This window comes from Coregonus lavaretus (assembly GCF_964263955.1).
Source record: "Coregonus lavaretus genome assembly, contig: HAP1_SCAFFOLD_2672, whole genome shotgun sequence".
Classification (NCBI taxonomy): Eukaryota; Metazoa; Chordata; class Actinopteri; order Salmoniformes; family Salmonidae; genus Coregonus; species Coregonus lavaretus.
In genome coordinates, this window is record NW_028160638.1 from 33,990 (window position 1) to 57,976 (window position 23,987).

At 46.1% G+C, this 23,987-nt stretch overlaps 1 protein-coding gene across 1 annotated transcript in view; it reads right to left on the reverse strand.

Moving 5' to 3' along the window:
* Positions 1–23,987, reverse strand: part of LOC311121605 (lysophosphatidylcholine acyltransferase 1-like) — a gene marked incomplete at both ends in the record, with an annotated part of 60,745 nt that overhangs the window by 31,470 nt on the left and 5,288 nt on the right. Inside the window, 2 exons of the mRNA XM_084196069.1 lie at positions 1,375–1,589; positions 13,989–14,128. Coding sequence (XP_084052195.1) covers positions 1,375–1,589; positions 13,989–14,128 — 355 coding nt within the window. The remainder of the gene's footprint in view (positions 1–1,374; positions 1,590–13,988; positions 14,129–23,987) is intronic.

The following is a 23,987-nucleotide window of genomic DNA, read 5'->3' on the forward strand; positions in this document are numbered from 1 at the left end:
ATTAGCGGGTATTGGCCTAATTCTGCTCTGCATGCAGTATTTGGTGTTTTATGTTGTACACGGAGGATGTTTTTGCAGAATTCTGCATGCAGAGTCTCAATTTGGTGTTTGTCCCATTTTGTGAATTATTGGTTGGTGAGCGGACCCCAGACCTCAGAACCATAAAGGGCAATGGGTTCTATAACTGATTCAAGTATTTTTAGCCAGATCCTAATTGGTATGTCAAATTGTATGTTCCTTTTGATGGCATAGAAGGCCCTTCTTGCCTTGTCTCTCAGATCGTTCACAGCTTTGTGGAAGTTACCTGTGGCGCTGATGTTTAGGCCGAGGTATGTATAGTTTTTTGTGTGCTCTAAGGCAACGGTGTCTAGATGGAATTTGTATTTGTGGTCCTGGCAACTGGACCTTTTTTGGAACACCATTATTTTTGTCTTACTGAGATTTACTGTGCAGAAGATCTAGGTGCTGCTGTAGGCCCTCCTTGGTTGGTGACAGAACTCTCTCTCTCCAGCTGTTTCTCTAGCACTCTCTCTCCAGCTGTTTCTCTAGCACTCTCTCTCTCTCTCTGTTTCTCTAGCACTCTCTCTCTCTCTCTGTTTCTCTAGCACTCTCTCTCTCTGTTTCTCTAGCGCTCTCTCTCCAGCTGTTTCTCTAGCACTCTCTCTCTCTCTGTTTCTCTAGCACTCTCTCTTTGTTTCTCTAGCGCTCTCTCTCTCTGTTTCTCTAGTGCTCTCTCTCTCTCTGTTTCTCTAGCACTCTCTCTCTCTCTCTGTTTCTCTAGCACTCTCTCTCTGTTTCTCTAGCACTCTCTCTCTGTTTCTCTAGTGCTCTCTCTCTCTCTGTTTCTCTAGTGCTCTCTCTCTCTCTCTGTTTCTCTAGTGCTCTCTCTCTATCTGTTTCTCTAGTGCTCTCTCTCTATCTGTTTCTCTAGTGCTCTCTCTCTCTCTGTTTCTCTAGTGCTCTCTCTCTATCTGTTTCTCTAGTGCTCTCTCTCCAGCTGTTTCTCTAGCACTCTCGCAAGCGCCATGCTCTACCAACTGAGCTACAGGGTTGCGACAGATTGAATTGGGGTTGTGCAAGAGAGAGAGAGAAAGAAAGAGAGAGAGAGCGAGATCGAGGGAAAGACAGTCAGACAGAAAGAGAGTAAACTTTTGTGTAATGTTTACTGTTCATTTCCGATAGATAATAAACAAAAGTGAAATAAACGATTTCACTAGCTTTGCCAATGTAAACGTGTTTCCCATGCCAATAAAGCTATTTGAATGAAATTGAATGAAAACAGACAGAGGGAGAGAGAGAGAGACAGGGACACAGACAGAGATAACAAGAGAGAGACAGACAGTGAGACAGAGGGACATAGAGAATGCTACTCACTGCCCCAGACAGGGATGTCCTTGCTCTCTGCCTTCATGACGATGGAGGCCATGGACATGGTGACGGGGATAGCGTCGAAGTAGGAGGAGTGGGGTCCCAGGGTTAGGATAGGAGCCTCCGCCGGTAGCGCCTGGCGCCCCTTCACCGTCATCCAATGGAAACCTCCTGCAAACCACATGACCCGCATGATTGTCCTCAGAGCAATGTCCACAAACCTGGAGGGAGACATTCGTTACATTTAGTTATTTAGAGGACAGACAGAACCAAACAATGTTGTTTATTTAGACGATAGACAGTACAATGTGCAGGAGAGTCCCTTCAACCATTCTTCTCCAGACATTGAGCAGACACCACAACAGGAGAGTCCCTTCAACCATTCTTCTCCAGACATTGAGCAGACACCACAACAGGAGAGTCCCTTCAACCATTCTTCTCCAGACATTGAGCAGACACCACAACAGGAGAGTCCCTTCAACCATTCTTCTCCAGACATTGAGCAGACACCACAACAGGAGAGACCCTTCAACCATTCTTCTCCAGACATTGAGCAGACACCACAACAGGAGAGTCCCTTCAACCATTCTTCTCCAGACATTGAGCAGACACCACAACAGGAGAGTCCCTTCAACCATTCTTCTCCAGACATTGAGCAGACACCACAACAGGAGAGTCCCTTCAACCATTCTTCTCCAGACATTGAGCAGACACCACAACAGGAGAGTCCCTTCAACCATTCTTCTCCAGACATCACGAGAGCAGCTCTTCAAAAAGCTGGTACTTGAGTGAAAGATGTGATCTTGTAAGCCAAGTCATTGCGCAACAAATAACAATTCTAAATGCAACTGTGTGATAAACACTGTTTTGATGGTATGCAGGCTATCAGCGCGTCACCCACCACTTTGCAATGTGCGCTTGAGGCAGTATAATGTAATGTGAGCTTGAGGCAGTATAATGTAATGTGCGCTTGAGGCAGTATAATGTAATGTGAGCTTGAGGCAGTATAATGTAATGTGCGCTTGAGGCAGTATAATGTAATGTGCGCTTGAGGCAGTATAATGTAATGTGAGCTTGAGGCAGTATAATGTAATGTGCGCTTGAGGCAGTATAATGTAATGTGAGCTTGAGGCAGTATAATGTAATGTGCGCTTGAGGCAGTATAATGTAATGTGAGCTTGAGGCAGTATAATGTAATGTGAGCTTGAGGCAGTATAATGTCATGTGAGCTTGAGGCAGTATAATGTCATGTGAGCTTGAGGCAGTATAACGTAATGTGAGCTTGAGGCAGTATAATGTCATGTGAGCTTGAGGCAGTATAATTGTTTGAAACCTGAATGGTTTTTACTTTACTTCAAATACTGAAGCATGTCTGACCTTGCTTCAAAGTAGCCTAGCCAAAATCCAACCATGGAAGCGTGGAGGCAATTATTTTATAGAAACTTCCTCATGGCACTAACCAGCATTTCTCTCCTGTTTTCACATACTTTATTTTGTTGTCCAGAAGCCAAAAGGCACAATCCTAGTCATAGCAACCCCATCATAGTTGTTGCTATTAGATTCCCCCCTCTTTCTACGTTTCTAATGGAGATTTTCATCTCTGTCACATCTGGACCGCTCGCATCAGGTGCGCTGTTTAGAACAGTGTTTTCCCGCTAATCGCATTTTGGCAAATGTTTGAAAATGACGTTTTATTAGCTGCTTCATTACAGTAGTTGCATGTTAAATAACAGACCTTTTGACTGTAAGACGATAGTCTTGCTATTGTTGCATGTTAAATAACAGACCTTTTGACTGTAAGACGGTAGTCTTGCTATTGTTGCATGTTAAATAACAGACCTTTTGACTGTAAGACGGTAGTCTTGCTATTGTTGCATGTTAAATAACAGACCTTTTGACTGTAAGACGGTAGTCTTGCATGTTAAATAACAGACCTTTTGACTGTAAGACGGTAGTCTTGCTATTGTTGCATGTTAAATAACAGACCTTTTGACTGTAAGACGGTAGTCTTGCTATTGTTGCATGTTTCCATTAAGCTCTTAATAAAAATGTTCCTTCCTTGCATGCGTGCAGTATTTTCTGTTGGTCATCTCATTTTACTGTTTGGAAAAACTGACCGGTTAATGAGGGTCTGTTAGTCGGCTGCAAAACTGACCAGTTAATGAGGGTCTGTTAGTCAGCAGCAAAACTGACTGAAATGTGCATCCCTATTTCATAATGACCCTTCAGCTAACAAGCCAAGCAGACACTCTTCCAGACAGAGGCTACAGCGAACGAGCAGCTAACAACTCCAAAGAACAACATGGCTGGCTGGCTGGCTGGCTGGCTGGCTGGCTGGCAGGCAGGCAGGCAGAGGACCACACATCTCCAGAAGAGGAGGAGAGGAGTCACCAGCAGCTTCTCCAATCCACAGGGGACTAACTCAGGCAGGCGTCAAACATTGACACACTATCTGGCTGAGGCAACACACGACACTACCTTCTATTCAACAGTTAAGTAGCCTAATTAATGACCAGAAATAGAAACTAATGAATTCAAACAGACTAAAATACACTGAGTGTACAAAACATTAGGAACACCTGCTCTTTCCATGACAGACTGACTAGGTGAATCCAGGTGAAAAGCTATGATCCCTTATTGATGTCACTTGTTAAATCCACTTCAAATCAGTGTAGATGAAGGGGAGGAGACAGGTTAAAGAAGGAGTTTTAAGCCTTGAGACAATTGAGACATTGTCTCAAGAGATTTTGTACGTGTGCCATTCAGAGGGTGAATGGGCAAGACAAAATATTTAAGTGTCTTTGAACGGGGTATGGTAGTAGGTGCCAGGTTTGTGTCAAGAACTGCAACGCTGCTGGGGTTTTCACGCTCAACAGTTTCTCGTGTGTATCAAGAATGGTCCACCACCCAAAGGACATCCAGACAACTTGACACAATTTGTGGGAAGCATTTGCATCAACATGGGGCAGCATCCCTTTGAAAACGCTTTCGACACCTTGTAGAGTCCATGCCCCGGCAGATTGAGGCTGTTCAGGGGAGGGGGCAACTAAACATTAGGAAGGTGTTATTAATGTTTTGTACACTCTGTGTATATTTAAAGACATATAGACACTGACATCTAGAGAGGCAAAAATCAAAAAATTATAATAGGCTATAGTCTGCAGAGATACTACAACAGAGAGAGTAAATGGTTAGAGACACTACTACAGAGAGGAAAGGGTTAGAGACACTACTACAGAGAGGAAAGGGTTAGAGACACTACTACAGAGAGGAAAGGGTTGGAGACACTACTACAGAGAGGAAAGGGTTAGAGACACTACTACAGAGAGGAAAGGGTTGGAGACACTACTACAGAGAGGAAAGGGTTGGAGACACTACTACATAGAGAGGAAAGGGTTAGAGACACTACTACATAGAGAGGAAAGGGTTAGAGACACTACTACAGAGAGGAAAGGGTTAGAGACACTACTACAGAGAGGAAAGGGTTGGAGACACTACTACAGAGAGGAAAGGGTTGGAGACACTACTACAGAGAGGAAAGGGTTAGAGACACTACTACAGAGAGGAAAGGGTTAGAGACACTACTACAGAGAGGAAAGGGTTAGAGACACTACTACAGAGAGGAAAGGGTTGGAGACACTACTACAGAGAGGAAAGGGTTAGAGACACTACTACAGAGAGGAAAGGGTTAGAGACACTACTACAGAGAGGAAAGGGTTAGAGACACTACTACAGAGAGGAAAGGGTTGGAGACACTACTACAGAGAGGAAAGGGTTAGAGACACTACTACAGAGAGGAAAGGGTTAGAGTCACTACTACAGAGAGGAAAGGGTTAGAGACACTACTACAGAGAGGAAAGGGTTAGAGACACTACTACAGAGAGGAAAGGGTTGGAGACACTACTACAGAGAGGAAAGGGTTGGAGACACTACTACATAGAGAGGAAAGGGTTAGAGACACTACTACATAGAGAGGAAAGGGTTAGAGACACTACTACAGAGAGGAAAGGGTTAGAGACACTACTACAGAGAGGAAAGGGTTGGAGACACTACTACAGAGAGGAAAGGGTTGGAGACACTACTACAGAGAGGAAAGGGTTAGAGACACTACTACAGAGAGAGGAAAGGGTTAGAGACACTACTACAGAGAGGAAAGGGTTAGAGACACTACTACAGAGAGGAAAGGGTTAGAGACACTACTACAGAGAGGAAAGGGTTAGAGACACTACTACAGAGAGGAAAGGGTTAGAGACACTACTACAGAGAGGAAAGGGTTAGAGACACTACTACAGAGAGGAAAGGGTTAGAGACACTACTACAGAGAGGAAAGGGTTAGAGACACTACTACAGAGAGGAAAGGGTTAGAGACACTACTACAGAGAGGAAAGGGTTAGAGACACTACTACAGAGAGGAAAGGGTTAGAGACACTACTACAGAGAGGAAAGGGTTGGAGACACTACTACAGAGAGGAAAGGGTTAGAGACACTACTACAGAGAGGAAAGGGTTAGAGACACTACTACAGAGAGGAAAGGGTTGGAGACACTACTACAGAGAGGAAAGGGTTAGAGACACTACTACAGAGAGGAAAGGGTTAGAGACACTACTACAGAGAGGAAAGGGTTAGAGACACTACTACAGAGAGAGGAAAGGGTTGGAGACACTACTACAGAGAGGAAAGGGTTAGAGACACTACTACAGAGAGGAAAGGGTTAGAGACACTACTACAGAGAGGAAAGGGTTAGAGACACTACTACAGAGAGGAAAGGGTTGGAGACACTACTACAGAGAGGAAAGGGTTGGAGACACTACTACAGAGAGGAAAGGGTTAGAGACACTACTACAGAGAGGAAAGGGTTGGAGACACTACTACAGAGAGGAAAGGGTTGGAGACACTACTACAGAGAGGAAAGGGTTAGAGACACTACTACAGAGAGGAAAGGGTTAGAGACACTACTACAGAGAGGAAAGGGTTAGAGACACTACTACATAGAGGAAAGGGTTAGAGACACTACTACAGAGAGGAAAGGGTTAGAGACACTACTACAGAGAGAGGAAAGGGTTAGAGACACTACTACAGAGAGGAAAGGGTTAGAGACACTACTACAGAGAGGAAAGGGTTAGAGACACTACTACAGAGAGGAAAGGGTTAGAGACACTACTACAGAGAGGAAAGGGTTAGAGACACTACTACAGAGAGGAAAGGGTTGGAGACACTACTACAGAGAGAGGAAAGGGTTAGAGACACTACTACAGAGAGGAAAGGGTTAGAGACACTACTACAGAGAGGAAAGGGTTAGAGACACTACTACAGAGAGGAAAGGGTTAGAGACACTACTACAGAGAGAGGAAAGGGTTAGAGACACTACTACATAGAGAGGAAAGGGTTAGAGACACTACTACAGAGAGAGGAAAGGGTTAGAGACACTACTACAGAGAGAGGAAAGGGTTAGAGACACTACTACAGACAGGAAAGGGTTAGAGACACTACTACAGAGAGGAAAGGGTTAGAGACACTACTATAGAGAGAGGAAAGGGTTGGAGACACTACTACAGAGAGAGGAAAGGGTTAGAGACACTACTACAGAGAGGAAAGGGTTAGAGACACTACTACATAGAGAGGAAAGGGTTAGAGACACTACTACAGAGAGGAAAGGGTTAGAGACACTACTACAGAGAGAGGAAAGGGTTAGAGACACTACTACAGAGAGAGGAAAGGGTTGGAGACACTACTACAGAGAGGAAAGGGTTAGAGACACTACTACAGAGAGGAAAGGGTTAGAGACACTACTACAGAGAGGAAAGGGTTAGAGACACTACTACAGAGAGGAAAGGGTTAGAGACACTACTACAGAGAGGAAAGGGTTAGAGACACTACTACAGAGAGGAAAGGGTTAGAGACACTACTACATAGAGAGGAAAGGGTTAGAGACACTACTACAGAGAGGAAAGGGTTAGAGACACTACTATAGAGAGAGGAAAGCGGTTGGAGACACTACTACAGAGAGAGGAAAGGGTTAGAGACACTACTACAGAGAGGAAAGGGTTAGAGACACTACTACATAGAGAGGAAAGGGTTAGAGACACTACTACAGAGAGGAAAGGGTTGGAGACACTACTACAGAGAGGAAAGGGTTAGAGACACTACTACATAGAGAGGAAAGGGTTGGAGACACTACTACAGAGAGGAAAGGGTTGGAGACACTACTACAGAGAGGAAAGGGTTGGAGACACTACTACAGAGAGGAAAGGGTTAGAGACACTACTACAGAGAGGAAAGGGTTAGAGACACTACTACAGAGAGGAAAGGGTTGGAGACACTACTACAGAGAGGAAAGGGTTAGAGACACTACTACAGAGAGAGGAAAGGGTTGGAGACACTACTACAGAGAGGAAAGGGTTAGAGACACTACTACAGAGAGGAAAGGGTTAGAGACACTACTACAGAGAGGAAAGGGTTAGAGACACTACTACATAGAGAGGAAAGGGTTAGAGACACTACTACAGAGAGAGGAAAGGGTTAGAGACACTACTACAGAGAGGAAAGGGTTAGAGACACTACTACAGAGAGGAAAGGGTTAGAGACACTACTACAGAGAGGAAAGGGTTAGAGACACTACTACAGAGAGGAAAGGGTTAGAGACACTACTACAGAGAGGAAAGGGTTAGAGACACTACTACAGAGAGGGGAAAGGGTTAGAGACACTACTACAGAGAGGAAAGGGTTAGAGACACTACTACAGAGAGGAAAGGGTTAGAGACACTACTACAGAGAGGAAAGGGTTAGAGACACTACTACAGAGAGGAAAGGGTTAGAGACACTACTACAGAGAGGAAAGGGTTAGAGACACTACTACAGAGAGGAAAGGGTTAGAGACACTACTACAGAGAGGAAAGGGTTAGAGACACTACTACAGAGAGGAAAGGGTTAGAGACACTACTACAGAGAGGAAAGGGTTAGAGACACTACTACAGAGAGGGGAAAGGGTTAGAGACACTACTACAGAGAGGAAAGGGTTAGAGACACTACTACAGAGAGGAAAGGGTTAGAGACACTACTACAGAGAGGAAAGGGTTAGAGACACTACTACAGAGAGGAAAGGGTTAGAGACACTACTACATAGAGAGGAAAGGGTTGGAGACACTACTACAGAGAGGAAAGGGTTGGAGACACTACTACAGAGAGGAAAGGGTTGGAGACACTACTACAGAGAGGAAAGGGTTAGAGACACTACTACAGAGAGAGGAAAGGGTTAGAGACACTACTACAGAGAGGAAAGGGTTAGAGACACTACTACATAGAGGAAAGGGTTGGAGACACTACTACAGAGAGGAAAGGGTTAGAGACACTACTACAGAGAGGAAAGGGTTAGAGACACTACTACAGAGAGGAAAGGGTTAGAGACACTACTACAGAGAGGAAAGGGTTGGAGACACTACTACAGAGAGGAAAGGGTTGGAGACACTACTACAGAGAGGAAAGGGTTAGAGACACTACTACAGAGAGGAAAGGGTTGGAGACACTACTACAGAGAGGAAAGGGTTAGAGACACTACTACATAGAGAGGAAAGGGTTGGAGACACTACTACAGAGAGGAAAGGGTTGGAGACACTACTACAGAGAGGAAAGGGTTGGAGACACTACTACAGAGAGGAAAGGGTTAGAGACACTACTACAGAGAGGAAAGGGTTAGAGACACTACTACAGAGAGGAAAGGGTTGGAGACACTACTACAGAGAGGAAAGGGTTAGAGACACTACTACAGAGAGGAAAGGGTTAGAGACACTACTACAGAGAGGAAAGGGTTAGAGACACTACTACAGAGAGGAAAGGGTTAGAGACACTACTACAGAGAGAGGAAAGGGTTAGAGACACTACTACAGAGAGGAAAGGGTTAGAGACACTACTACAGAGAGGAAAGGGTTAGAGACACTACTACAGAGAGGAAAGGGTTGGAGACACTACTACAGAGAGGAAAGGGTTAGAGACACTACTACAGAGAGGAAAGGGTTGGAGACAATACTACAGAGAGGAAAGGGTTAGAGACACTACTACAGAGAGGAAAGGGTTGGAGACACTACTACAGAGAGGAAAGGGTTAGAGACACTACTACATAGAGAGGAAAGGGTTAGAGACACTACTACATAGAGAGGAAAGGGTTAGAGACACTACTACATAGAGAGGAAAGGGTTAGAGACACTACTACAGAGAGGAAAGGGTTAGAGACACTACTACAGAGAGGAAAGGGTTAGAGACACTACTACAGAGAGGAAAGGGTTAGAGACACTACTACAGAGAGAGGAAAGGGTTAGAGACACTACTACAGAGAGGAAAGGGTTAGAGACACTACTACAGAGAGGAAAGGGTTAGAGACACTACTACAGAGAGGAAAGGGTTAGAGACACTACTACAGAGAGGAAAGGGTTAGAGACACTACTACAGAGAGGAAAGGGTTAGAGACACTACTACAGAGAGGAAAGGGTTAGAGACACTACTACAGAGAGGGGAAAGGGTTAGAGACACTACTACAGAGAGGAAAGGGTTAGAGACACTACTACAGAGAGGAAAGGGTTAGAGACACTACTACATAGAGAGGAAAGGGTTGGAGACACTACTACAGAGAGGAAAGGGTTGGAGACACTACTACAGAGAGGAAAGGGTTGGAGACACTACTACAGAGAGGAAAGGGTTAGAGACACTACTACAGAGAGGAAAGGGTTAGAGACACTACTACAGAGAGGAAAGGGTTAGAGACACTACTACAGAGAGGAAAGGGTTAGAGACACTACTACAGAGAGGAAAGGGTTAGAGACACTACTACAGAGAGGAAAGGGTTAGAGACACTACTACAGAGAGGAAAGGGTTAGAGACACTACTACAGAGAGAGGAAAGGGTTAGAGACACTACTACAGAGAGGAAAGGGTTAGAGACACTACTACAGAGAGGAAAGGGTTAGAGACACTACTACAGAGAGGAAAGGGTTGGAGACACTACTACAGAGAGGAAAGGGTTAGAGACACTACTACAGAGAGGAAAGGGTTGGATACACTACTACAGAGAGGAAAGGGTTAGAGACACTACTACAGAGAGGAAAGGGTTGGAGACACTACTACAGAGAGGAAAGGGTTAGAGACACTACTACATAGAGAGGAAAGGGTTAGAGACACTACTACAGAGAGGAAAGGGTTGGAGACACTACTACAGAGAGGAAAGGGTTAGAGACACTACTACAGAGAGGAAAGGGTTGGAGACACTACTACAGAGAGGAAAGGGTTAGAGACACTACTACAGAGAGAGGAAAGGGTTAGAGACACTACTACAGAGAGGAAAGGGTTAGAGACACTACTACAGAGAGGAAAGGGTTGGAGACACTACTACAGAGAGGAAAGGGTTAGAGACACTACTACAGAGAGGAAAGGGTTAGAGACACTACTACAGAGAGGAAAGGGTTAGAGACACTACTACAGAGAGGAAAGGGTTAGAGACACTACTACAGAGAGAGGAAAGGGTTAGAGACACTACTACAGAGAGGAAAGGGTTAGAGACACTACTACAGAGAGGAAAGGGTTAGAGACACTACTACAGAGAGGAAAGGGTTGGAGACACTACTACAGAGAGGAAAGGGTTGGAGACACTACTACAGAGAGGAAAGGGTTAGAGACACTACTACAGAGAGGAAAGGGTTAGAGACACTACTACAGAGAGGAAAGGGTTAGAGACACTACTACAGAGAGGAAAGGGTTAGAGACACTACTACAGAGAGGAAAGGGTTAGAGACACTACTACAGAGAGGAAAGGGTTAGAGACACTACTACAGAGAGAGGAAAGGGTTAGAGACACTACTACAGAGAGGAAAGGGTTAGAGACACTACTACAGAGAGGAAAGGGTTAGAGACACTACTACAGAGAGGAAAGGGTTAGAGACACTACTACAGAGAGGAAAGGGTTAGAGACACTACTACAGAGAGGAAAGGGTTAGAGACACTACTACAGAGAGGAAAGGGTTAGAGACACTACTACAGAGAGGAAAGGGTTAGAGACACTACTACAGAGAGGAAAGGGTTAGAGACACTACTACAGAGAGGAAAGGGTTAGAGACACTACTACAGAGAGGAAAGGGTTAGAGACACTACTACAGAGAGGAAAGGGTTAGAGACACTACTACAGAGAGGAAAGGGTTAGAGACACTACTACAGAGAGGAAAGGGTTAGAGACACTACTACAGAGAGGAAAGGGTTAGAGACACTACTACAGAGAGGAAAGGGTTAGAGACACTACTACAGAGAGAGGAAAGGGTTAGAGACACTACTACAGAGAGGAAAGGGTTAGAGACATTACTACATAGAGAGTAAAGGGTTAGAGACACTACTACAGAGAGGAAAGGGTTAGAGACACTACTACATAGAGGAAAGGGTTAGAGACACTACTACAGAGAGGAAAGGGTTAGAGACACTACTACAGAGAGGAAAGGGTTAGAGACACTACTACAGAGAGAGGAAAGGGTTAGAGACACTACTACAGAGAGGAAAGGGTTAGAGACACTACTACAGAGAGGAAAGGGTTAGAGACACTACTACAGAGAGGAAAGGGTTAGAGACACTACTACAGAGAGGAAAGGGTTAGAGACACTACTACAGAGAGGAAAGGGTTAGAGACACTACTACAGAGAGGAAAGGGTTAGAGACACTACTACAGAGAGGAAAGGGTTAGAGACACTACTACAGAGAGGAAAGGGTTAGAGACACTACTACAGAGAGAGGAAAGGGTTAGAGACACTACTACATAGAGGAAAGGGTTAGAGTCACTACTACAGAGAGGAAAGGGTTAGAGACACTACTACAGAGAGGAAAGGGTTAGAGACACTACTACAGAGAGGAAAGGGTTAGAGACACTACTACAGAGAGGAAAGGGTTAGAGACACTACTACAGAGAGAGGAAAGGGTTAGAGACACTACTACAGAGAGGAAAGGGTTAGAGACACTACTACAGAGAGGAAAGGGTTGGAGACACTACTACAGAGAGGAAAGGGTTAGAGACACTACTACAGAGAGGAAAGGGTTAGAGACACTACTACAGAGAGGAAAGGGTTGGAGACACTACTACAGAGAGGAAAGGGTTGGAGACACTACTACAGAGAGGAAAGGGTTAGAGACACTACTACAGAGAGGAAAGGGTTAGAGACACTACTACAGAGAGGAAAGGGTTAGAGACACTACTACAGAGAGGAAAGGGTTAGAGACACTACTACAGAGAGGAAAGGGTTAGAGACACTACTACAGAGAGGAAAGGGTTAGAGACACTACTACAGAGAGGAAAGGGTTAGAGACACTACTACAGAGAGGAAAGGGTTGGAGACACTACTACAGAGAGGAAAGGGTTAGAGACACTACTACAGAGAGGAAAGGGTTAGAGACACTACTACAGAGAGGAAAGGGTTGGAGACACTACTACAGAGAGGAAAGGGTTAGAGACACAACTACAGAGAGGAAAGGGTTGGAGACACTACTACAGAGAGAGGAAAGGGTTAGAGACACTACAGTGGTTGTAGTGTCTCAGTTTTTTTAATTGAAAGGTAATGTTAGGGTTAATGTATCTCAGAGAGAACCACAGAAGGTTAGGGTTAATGTTAGGTTTCATTCCTATTTGTTACATTCTTATTTGTTTATGTGGGACCCCATTTTTTTTCTCCAGAAGCAGCAGCTATTCTTCCTGGGGTCCACAAAAAACACAAAACATGACAAGTAACAAAACACTGATAGACTGATAGACAAGGACAGCCACACAAATACAATGACATACACAACAATACACAAATACATCATAATAACACAAACAATACAACTACAAAAATAATGTCTGTTAGAGTGTGTCTGTTAGTGTGTGTGTTAGAGTGTGTGTCCGTTAGAGTGTGTGTGTGTGATAGTGTGTCTGTTAGAGTGTGTGTGTGTGATAGTGTGTGTCTGTTAGAGTGTGTGTGTTAGAGTGTGTGTCTGTGTGTGTGTCTGTTAGAGTGTGTGTGTGTGATAGTGTGTCTGTTAGTGTGTGTCTGTTAGAGTGTGTCTGTTAGAGTGTGTGTGTTAGAGTGTGTGTCTGTGTGTGTGTCTGTTAGAGTGTGTGTGTGTGTGTGATAGAGTGTGTGTGTGTGTGATAGAGTGTGTGTCTGTGTGATAGAGTGTGTCTGTGTGATAGAGTGTGTCTGTGTGATAGAGTGTGTCTGTGTGATAGAGTGTGTCTGTGTGATAGAGTGTGTCTGTGTGTGATAGTGTGTCTGTGTGATAGAGTGTGTCTGTGTGATAGAGTGTGTCTGTGTGATAGAGTGTGTCTGTGTGATAGAGTGTGTGTGTGTGTGTGTGTTTGTTAGTGTGTGTGATAGAGTGTGTCTGTCCCCTCACAGTCCCCGCTGCTCCATGAGATGTTGTTTATTTTTACATTTAAGTCATTTAATATTTTCTTAAAGGTAATGTTAGGGTTAATGTTAGGGTTATATAAGGGTTATGTCCCTTCTCCATAGAGACTGTGGTTCCACCACCGTCTTGTTGCGTCCCACAGAGAGTTGGAGTTAGGGTCAGAGGGTTAAAGGGTAAAGGTTATAGAGGTATGGGTTAGGTTAGCATACATACTTCCTCCATAAGGACTGGGATTCCACCACCATCTCGTTGCGTCCCACAGAGGCGATGAAGGCGAAGGGCCAGGCCAGCAGCATCATGAAGGCTGCCAGGAACAACCGGATGGGGAACAGAGTCACCGTCATCAACGCTATCTGAATTGAGACAAAGATGGAGAAGAGAGATTTAGATCGACAGGAACAGCTTGGATAGACAAGAGATATTACTGATAACATGAGAATGAGATCATCTCCTTTTCCCAACCCCCAAGAAAAGGTTTTGAGGCTGCTGCACACGTACAATATGGTTTCTAGACCTATCTACTATGTTCACAAGTCAAACAGTCAGCAAGAGTTTATCTCCAGCACCTTTTATGATGTCTGGCTTTCAGCGCTTATCTTAAGTCAACATTTATCTTTCCGTTATCACGACTACTGTGCTGCACACATACACACCACTGTTTCTCCTATATTCATTTAACCGTGGCCTATTATATACTGAACAAAAATATAAAATGCAACATGCAACAATAAGAAATATTTGACTGAGTTACAGTTCATAGAAGGATATCAGTCAATTGAAATAAATTAATTAGGCCCTAATCTATGGATTTCACATGACTGGGCAGGGGTGCAGCCATGGGTTGGCATAGGACCACCCACTGGGGAGCCAGGCCCAGCAATTGAGAATGAGTTTTCCCCACAAAAGGGCTTTATTACAGACAGAAATACAGCTGTCCGGGTGGCTGGTCTCAGACGATCCCGCAGGTGAAGAAGCCGGATGTGGAGGTCCTGGACTGGCGTGGTTACACGTGGTCTGTGGTTGTGAGGCCAGTTAGATGTACTGCCATATTCTCAAAAACAACGTTGGAGGCGGCTTATGGTAGAGAAATTAACATTAAATTATCTGGCAACAGCTCTGTTGGACATTCCTGCAGTCAGCATGCCAATTGCACGCTCCCTCAAAACTTGAGACATCTGTGGCATTGCGTTGTGTGAAAAAACTGCATTTTTTAGAGTGGCCTTTTATTGTCCCCAGCACAAGGTGCACCTGTCTAATGATCATGCTGTTTAATCAGCTTCTTGATTTGCCACAACTGTCAGGTGGATGGATTATCTTGGCAAAGGAGAAATGCTCACTACATCAAAACTATGAAATAACACATATGGAATCATGTAGTAACCAAAAAAGTGTTAAATCAAAATATATGTTATATTTGAGATTCTTCAAATAGCCACCCTTTGACTTGATGATAGCTTTGCATACTCTTCACATTCTCTCAACCAGCTTCATGAGGTAGTCACATGGATTGCATTTCAATTAACAGGTGTGCCTTCTTAAAAGTTAGTTTGTGGAATTTATTTCCTTCTTAATGCGTTTGAGCCAATCAGTTGTGTTGTGACAAGGTAGGGGGGTATACAGAAGATAGCCATATTTTGAACCACCCCAGGTCACTATAGATTCAGGTAGATCCACCCCAGGTGATGTCACTATAGATTCAGGTAGAACCACCCCAGGTGATGTCACTATAGATTCAGGTAGAACCACCCCAGGTCACTATAGATTCAGGTAGAACCACCCCAGGTCACTATAGATTCAGGTAGATCCACCCCAGGTCACTATAGATTCAGGTAGAACCACCCCAGGTCACTATAGATTCAGGTAGATCCACCCCAGGTCACTATAGATTCAGGTAGATCCACCCCAGGTCACTATAGATTCAGGTAGATCCACCCCAGGTGATGTCACTATAGATTCAGGTAGAACCACCCCAGGTGATGTCACTATAGATTCAGGTAGAACCACCCCAGGTCACTATAGATTCAGGTAGAACCACCCCAGGTGATGTCACTATAGATTCAGGTAGAACCACCCCAGGTCACTATATATTCAGGTAGATCCACCCCAGGTGATGTCACTATAGATTCAGGTAGAACCAACCCAGGTCACTATAGATTCAGGTAGAACCACCCCAGGTCACTATAGATTCAGGTAGATCCACCCCAGATGATGTCACTATAGATTCAGGTAGAACCACCCCAGGTGATGTCACTATAGATTCAGGTAGAACCGCCCCAGGTGATGTCACTATATATATTCAGGTAGAACCACCCCAGATGAGATCACTATAGATTCAGGTAGAACCGCCCCAGGTCACTATAGATTCAGGTAGAACCACCCCAGGTGAGGTCACTATAGATTCAGGTAGAACCACCCCAGGTGAGGTCACTATAGATTCAGGTAGAACCACCCCAAGTCACTATAGATTCAGGTAGAACCACCCCAGGTGATGTCACTATAGATTCAGGTAGAACCACCCCAGATGAGGTCACTATAGATTCAGGTAGAACTGCCCCAGGTCACTATAGATTCAGGTAGAACCACCCCAGGTGATGTCACTATAGATTCAGGTAGAACCACCCCAGATGAGGTCACTATAGATTCAGGTAGAACCACCCCAGGTGATGTCACTATAGATTCAGGTAAAACCACCCCAGGTGATGTCACTATAGATTCAGGTAGAACCACCCCAGGTCACTATAGATTCAGGTAAAACCACCCCAGGTCACTATAGATTCAGGTAGATCCACCCCAGGTGATGTCACTATAGATTCAGGTAGAACCACCCCAGGTCACTATAGATTCAGGTAGATCCACCCCAGGTCACTATATATTCAGGTAGATCCACCCCAGGTGATGTCACTATAGACTCAGGTAGAACCAACCCAGGTCACTATAGATTCAGGTAGAACCACCCCAGGTCACTATAGATTCAGGTAGATCCACCCCAGATGATGTCACTATAGATTCAGGTAGAACCACCCCAGGTGATGTCACTATAGATTCAGGTAGAACCGCCCCAGGTCACTATAGATTCAGGTAGAACCACCCCAGGTCACTATAGATTCAGGTAGAACCACCCCAGGTCACTATAGATTCAGGTTGATCCACCCCAGGTGATGTCACTATAGATTCAGGTAGAACCACCCCAGGTGATGTCACTATAGATTCAGGTAAAACCGCCCCAGGTCACTATAGATTCAGGTAGAACCGCCCCAGGTCACTATAGATTCAGGTAGAACCACCCCAGGTGATGTCACTATAGATTCAGGTAGAACCACCCCAGGTCACTATAGATTCAGGTAGAACCGCCCCAGGTCACTATAGATTCAGGTAGAACCACCCCAGGTCACTATAGATTCAGGTAGAACCACCTCAGGTCACTATAAATTCAGGTAGAACCACCCCAGGTCACTATAGATTCAGGTAGAACCACCCCAGGTGATGTCACTATAGATTCAGGTAGAACCACCCCAAGTCACTATAGATTCAGGTAGAACCACCCCAGGTGATGTCACTATATATATTCAGGTAGAACCACCCCAGATGAGATCACTATAGATTCAGGTAGAACCGCCCCAGGTCACTATAGATTCAGGTAGAACCACCCCAGGTGAGGTCACTATAGATTCAGGTAGAACCACCCCAGGTGAGGTCACTATAGATTCAGGTAGAACCACCCCAGGTCACTATAGATTCAGGTAGAACCACCCCAGGTGATGTCACTATAGATTCAGGTAGAAACGCCCCAGGTGATGTCACTATAGATTCAGGTAGAACCACCCCAGGTCACTATAGATTCAGGTAGAACCACCCCAAGTCACTATAGATTCAGGTAGAACCACCCCAGGTGATGTCACTATAGATTCAGGTAGAACCACCCCAGATGAGGTCACTATAGATTCAGGTAGAACTGCCCCAGGTCACTATAGATTCAGGTAGAACCACCCCAGGTGATGTCACTATAGATTCAGGTAGAACCACCCCAGGTCACTATAGATTCAGGTAAAACCACCCCAGGTCACTATAGATTCAGGTAGATCCACCCCAGGTGATGTCACTATAGATTCAGGTAGAACCACCCCAGGTCACTATAGATTCAGGTAGATCCACCCCAGGTGATGTCACTATAGATTCAGGTAGAACCACCCCAGGTCACTATAGATTCAGGTAGATCCACCCCAGGTGATGTCACTATAGATTCAGGTAGAACCACCCCAGGTCACTATAGATTCAGGTAGATCCACCCCAGGTGATGTCACTATAGATTCAGGTAGAACCACCCCAGGTCACTATAGATTCAGGTAGATCCACCCCAGGTCACTATAGATTCAGGTAGAACCACCCCAGGTCACTATAGATTCAGGTAGATCCACCCCAGGTGATGTCACTATAGATTCAGGTAGAACCACCTCAGGTCACTATAAATTCAGGTAGAACCATCCCAGGTCACTATAGATTCAGGTAGAACCACCCCAGGTGAGGTCACTATAGATTCAGGTAGAACCACCCCAGGTCACTATATATTCAGGTAGATCCACCCCAGGTGATGTCACTATAGATTCAGGTAGAACCATCCCAGGTCACTATAGATTCAGGTAGAACCACCCCAAGTCACTATAGATTCAGGTAGAAACACCCCAGATGATGTCACTATAGATTCAGGTAGAACCACCCCAGGTGATGTCACTATAGATTCAGGTAGAACCGCCCCAGGTGATGTCACTATATATATTCAGGTAGAACCACCCCAGATGAGATCACTATAGATTCAGGTAGAACCGCCCCAGGTCACTATAGATTCAGGTAGAACCACCCCAGGTGAGGTCACTATAGATTCAGGTAGAACCACCCCAGGTGAGGTCACTATAGATTCAGGTAGAACCACCCCAGGTCACTATAGATTCAGGTAGAACCACCCCAGGTGATGTCACTATAGATTCAGGTAGAACCATCCCAGGTCACTATAGATTCAGGTAGAACCACCCCAGGTGATGTCACTATAGATTCAGGTAGAACCATCCCAGGTCACTATAGATTCAGGTAGAACCACCCCAAGTCACTATAGATTCAGGTAGAACCACCCCAGGTGATGTCACTATATATTCAGGTAGAACCACCCCAGATGAGGTCACTATAGATTCAGGTAGAACCGCCCCAGGTCACTATAGATTCAGGTAGAACCACCCCAGGTGAGGTCATTATAGATTCAGGTAGAACCACCCCAGGTGAGGTCACTATAGATTCAGGTAGAACCACCCCAGGTCACTATAGATTCAGGTAGATCCACCCCAGGTCACTATAGATTCAGGTAGATCCACCCCAGGTGATGTCACTATAGATTCAGGTAGAACCACCCCAGGTCACTATAGATTCAGGTAGATCCACCCCAGGTGATGTCACTATAGATTCAGGTAGAACCACCCCAGGTCACTATAGATTCAGGTAGAACCACCCCAGGTGAGGTCACTATAGATTCAGGTAGAACCACCCCAGGTGAGGTCACTATAGATTCAGGTAGAACCACCCCAGGTCACTATAGATTCAGGTAGAACCACCCCAGGTGATGTCACTATAGATTCAGGTAGAACCATCCCAGGTCACTATAGATTCAGGTAGAACCACCCCAGGTGATGTCACTATAGATTCAGGTAGAACCATCCCAGGTCACTATAGATTCAGGTAGAACCACCCCAAGTCACTATAGATTCAGGTAGAACCACCCCAGGTGATGTCACTATATATTCAGGTAGAACCACCCCAGATGAGGTCACTATAGATTCAGGTAGAACCGCCCCAGGTCACTATAGATTCAGGTAGAACCACCCCAGGTGAGGTCATTATAGATTCAGGTAGAACCACCCCAGGTGAGGTCACTATAGATTCAGGTAGAACCACCCCAGGTCACTATAGATTCAGGTAGATCCACCCCAGGTCACTATAGATTCAGGTAGATCCACCCCAGGTGATGTCACTATAGATTCAGGTAGAACCACCCCAGGTCACTATAGATTCAGGTAGATCCACCCCAGGTGATGTCACTATAGATTCAGGTAGAACCACCCCAGGTCACTATAGATTCAGGTAGATCCACCCCAGGTGATGTCACTATAGATTCAGGTAGAACCACCCCAGGTCACTATAGATTCAGGTAGATCCACCCCAGGTCACTATAGATTCAGGTAGAACCACCCCAGGTCACTATAGATTCAGGTAGATCCACCCCAGGTGATGTCACTATAGATTCAGGTAGAACCACCCCAGGTCACTATAGATTCAGGTAGAACCACCCCAGGTCACTATAGATTCAGGTAGATCCACCCCAGGTGATGTCACTATAGATTCAGGTAGAACCACCCCAGGTCACTATAGATTCAGGTAGAACCGCCCCAGGTCACTATAGATTCAGGTAGAACCACCCCAGGTCACTATAGATTCAGGTAGAACCACCCCAGGTCACTATAGATTCAGGTAGAACCACCCCAGGTCACTATAGATTCAGGTAGAACCGCCCCAGATGAGGTCACTATAGATTCAGGTAGAACCGCCCGATGTCACTATAGATTCAGGTAGAACCACCCCAGGTGAGGTCACTATAGATTCAGGTAGAACCACCCCAGGTGAGGTCACTATAGATTCAGGTAGAACCACCCCAGGTGATGTCACTATAGATTCAGGTAAAACCGCCCCAGGTCACTATAGATTCAGGTAGAACCGCCCCAGGTCACTATAGATTCAGGTAGAACCACCCCAGGTCACTATAGATTCAGGTAGATCCACCCCAGGTGATGTCACTATAGATTCAGGTAGAACCACCCCAGGTCACTATAGATTCAGGTAGATCCACCCCAGGTGATGTCACTATAGATTCAGGTAGAACCACCCCAGGTCACTATAGATTCAGGTAGATCCACCCCAGGTCACTATAGATTCAGGTAGAACCACCCCAGGTCACTATAGATTCAGGTAGATCCACCCCAGGTGATGTCACTATAGATTCAGGTAGAACCACCCCAGGTCACTATAGATTCAGGTAGAACCACCCCAGGTCACTATAGATTCAGGTAGATCCACCCCAGGTGATGTCACTATAGATTCAGGTAGAACCACCCCAGGTCACTATAGATTCAGGTAGAACCGCCCCAGGTCACTATAGATTCAGGTAGAACCACCCCAGGTCACTATAGATTCAGGTAGAACCACCCCAGGTCACTATAGATTCAGGTAGAACCACCCCAGGTCACTATAGATTCAGGTAGAACCGCCCCAGATGAGGTCACTATAGATTCAGGTAGAACCGCCCGATGTCACTATAGATTCAGGTAGAACCACCCCAGGTGAGGTCACTATAGATTCAGGTAGAACCACCCCAGGTGAGGTCACTATAGATTCAGGTAGAACCACCCCAGGTGATGTCACTATAGATTCAGGTAAAACCGCCCCAGGTCACTATAGATTCAGGTAGAACCGCCCCAGGTCACTATAGATTCAGGTACATTTACATTTACATTTTAGTCATTTAGCAGACGCTCTTATCCAGAGCGACTTACAGGAGCAATTAGGGTTAAGTGCCTTGCTCAAGGGCACATTTACGTCATTTAGCAGACGCTCTAGTCCAGAGCGACTCACAAATTGATGCATTCACCCTATAGCCAGTGAGATAACCACTTTACAATGTTTTTTTTTTTTTTTTTTTTTTTTTTTGGGGGGGGGGGGGGGTAGAAGGATTGCTTTATCCTATCCCAGGTATTCCTTAAAGAGGTGGGGTTTCAAATGTCTCCGGAAGGTGGTGAGTGACTCCGCTGTGGGGTGGGGGGGGGGGTAGAAGGATTACTTTATCCTATCCCAGGTATTCCTTAAAGAGGTGGGGTTTCAAATGTCTCCGGAAGGTGGTGAGCGACTCCGCTGTGTGTGTGGGGGGGGGGGTAGAAGGATTGCTTTATCCTATCCCAGGTATTCCTTAAAGAGGTGGGGTTTCAAATGTCTCCGGAAGGTGGTGAGTGACTCCGCTGTGGGGTGGGGGGGGGGGTAGAAGGATTACTTTATCCTATCCCAGGTATTCCTTAAAGAGGTGGGGTTTCAAATGTCTCCGGAAGGTGGTGAGCGACTCCGCTGTGTGTGTGGGGGGGGGGGTAGAAGGATTGCTTTATCCTATCCCAGGTATTCCTTAAAGAGGTGGGGTTTCAAATGTCTCCGGAAGGTGGTGAGCGACTCCGCTGTGTGTGTGGGGGGGGGTAGAAGGATTACTTTATCCTATCCCAGGTATTCCTTAAAGAGGTGGGGTTTCAAATGTCTCCGGAAGGTGGTGAGTGACTCCGCTGTGGGGTGGGGGGGGGGGGGGGGGGGGTAGAAGGATTACTTTATCCTATCCCAGGTATTCCTTAAAGAGGTGGGGTTTCAAATGTCTCCGGAAGGTGGTGAGCGACTCCGCTGTGTGTGTGGGGGGGGGGGGTAGAAGGATTGCTTTATCCTATCCCAGGTATTCCTTAAAGAGGTGGGGTTTCAAATGTCTCCGGAAGGTGGTGAGTGACTCCGCTGTGGGGTGGGGGGGGGGGTAGAAGGATTACTTTATCCTATCCCAGGTATTCCTTAAAGAGGTGGGGTTTCAAATGTCTCCGGAAGGTGGTGAGCGACTCCGCTGTGTGTGTGGGGGGGGGGGTAGAAGGATTGCTTTATCCTATCCCAGGTATTCCTTAAAGAGGTGGGGTTTCAAATGTCTCCGGAAGGTGGTGAGTGACTCCGTTGTGGGGTGGGGTGGGGTGGGGGGGGGGGGGGGGGGGGGGGGGGGTAGAAGGATTACTTTATCCTATCCCAGGTATTCCTTAAAGAGGTGGGGTTTCAAATGTCTCCGGAAGGTGGTGAGCGACTCCGCTGTGTGTGTGGGGGGGGGGGGTAGAAGGATTGCTTTATCCTATCCCAGGTATTCCTTAAAGAGGTGGGGTTTCAAATGTCTCCGGAAGGTGGTGAGTGACTCCGCTGTGGGGTGGGGGGGGGGGGGGGGGGGTAGAAGGATTACTTTATCCTATCCCAGGTATTCCTTAAAGAGGTGGGGTTTCAAATGTCTCCGGAAGGTGGTGAGCGACTCCGCTGTGTGTGTGGGGGGGGGGGTAGAAGGATTGCTTTATCCTATCCCAGGTATTCCTTAAAGAGGTGGGGTTTCAAATGTCTCCGGAAGGTGGTGAGCGACTCCGCTGTGTGTGTGGGGGGGGGTAGAAGGATTGCTTTATCCTATCCCAGGTATTCCTTAAAGAGGTGGGGTTTCAAATGTCTCCGGAAGGTGGTGAGTGACTCCGCTGTGGGGTGGGGGGGGGTAGAAGGATTACTTTATCCTATCCCAGGTATTCCTTAAAGAGGTGGGGTTTCAAATGTCTCCGGAAGGTGGTGAGTGACTCCGCTGTGGGGTGGGGGGGGGGGGGGGGGGGGGGTAGAAGGATTACTTTATCCTATCCCAGGTATTCCTTAAAGAGGTGGGGTTTCAAATGTCTCCGGAAGGTGGTGAGTGACTCCGCTGTGGGGTGGGGGGGGGTGTAGAAGGATGACTTTATCCTATCCCAGGTATTCCTTAAAGAGGTGGGGTTTCAAATGTCTCCGGAAGGTGGTGAGTGACTCCGCTGTCCTGGCGTCGTGAGGGAGCTTGTTCCACCATTGGGGTGCCAGAGCAGCGAACAGTTTTGACTGGGCTGAGCGGGAACTATGCTTCCGCAGAGGAAGGGGAGCCAGCAGGCCAGAGGTGGATGAACGCAATGCCCTCGTTTGGGTGTAGGGACTGATCAGAGCCCGAAGGTACAGAGGTGCCGTTCCCCTCGCTGCTCCAAAGGCAAGCACCATGGTCTTGTAACGGAAGGTAGAACCACCCCAGGTGATGTCACTATAGATTCAGGTAGAACCGTCCCAGGTCACTCTAGATTCAGGTAGAACCACCCCAGGTCACTATAGATTCAGGTAGAACCACCCCAGGTCACTATAGATTCAGGTAGAACCACCCCAGGTCACTATAGATTCAGGTAGAACCACCCCAGGTGAGGTCACTATAGATTCAGGTAGAACCACCCCAGATGAGGTCACTATAGATTCAGGTAGAACCACGCCAGATGAGGTCACTATAGAATCAGGTAGAACCACCCCAGGTCACTATAGATTCAGGTAGATCCACCCCAGGTCACTATAGATTCA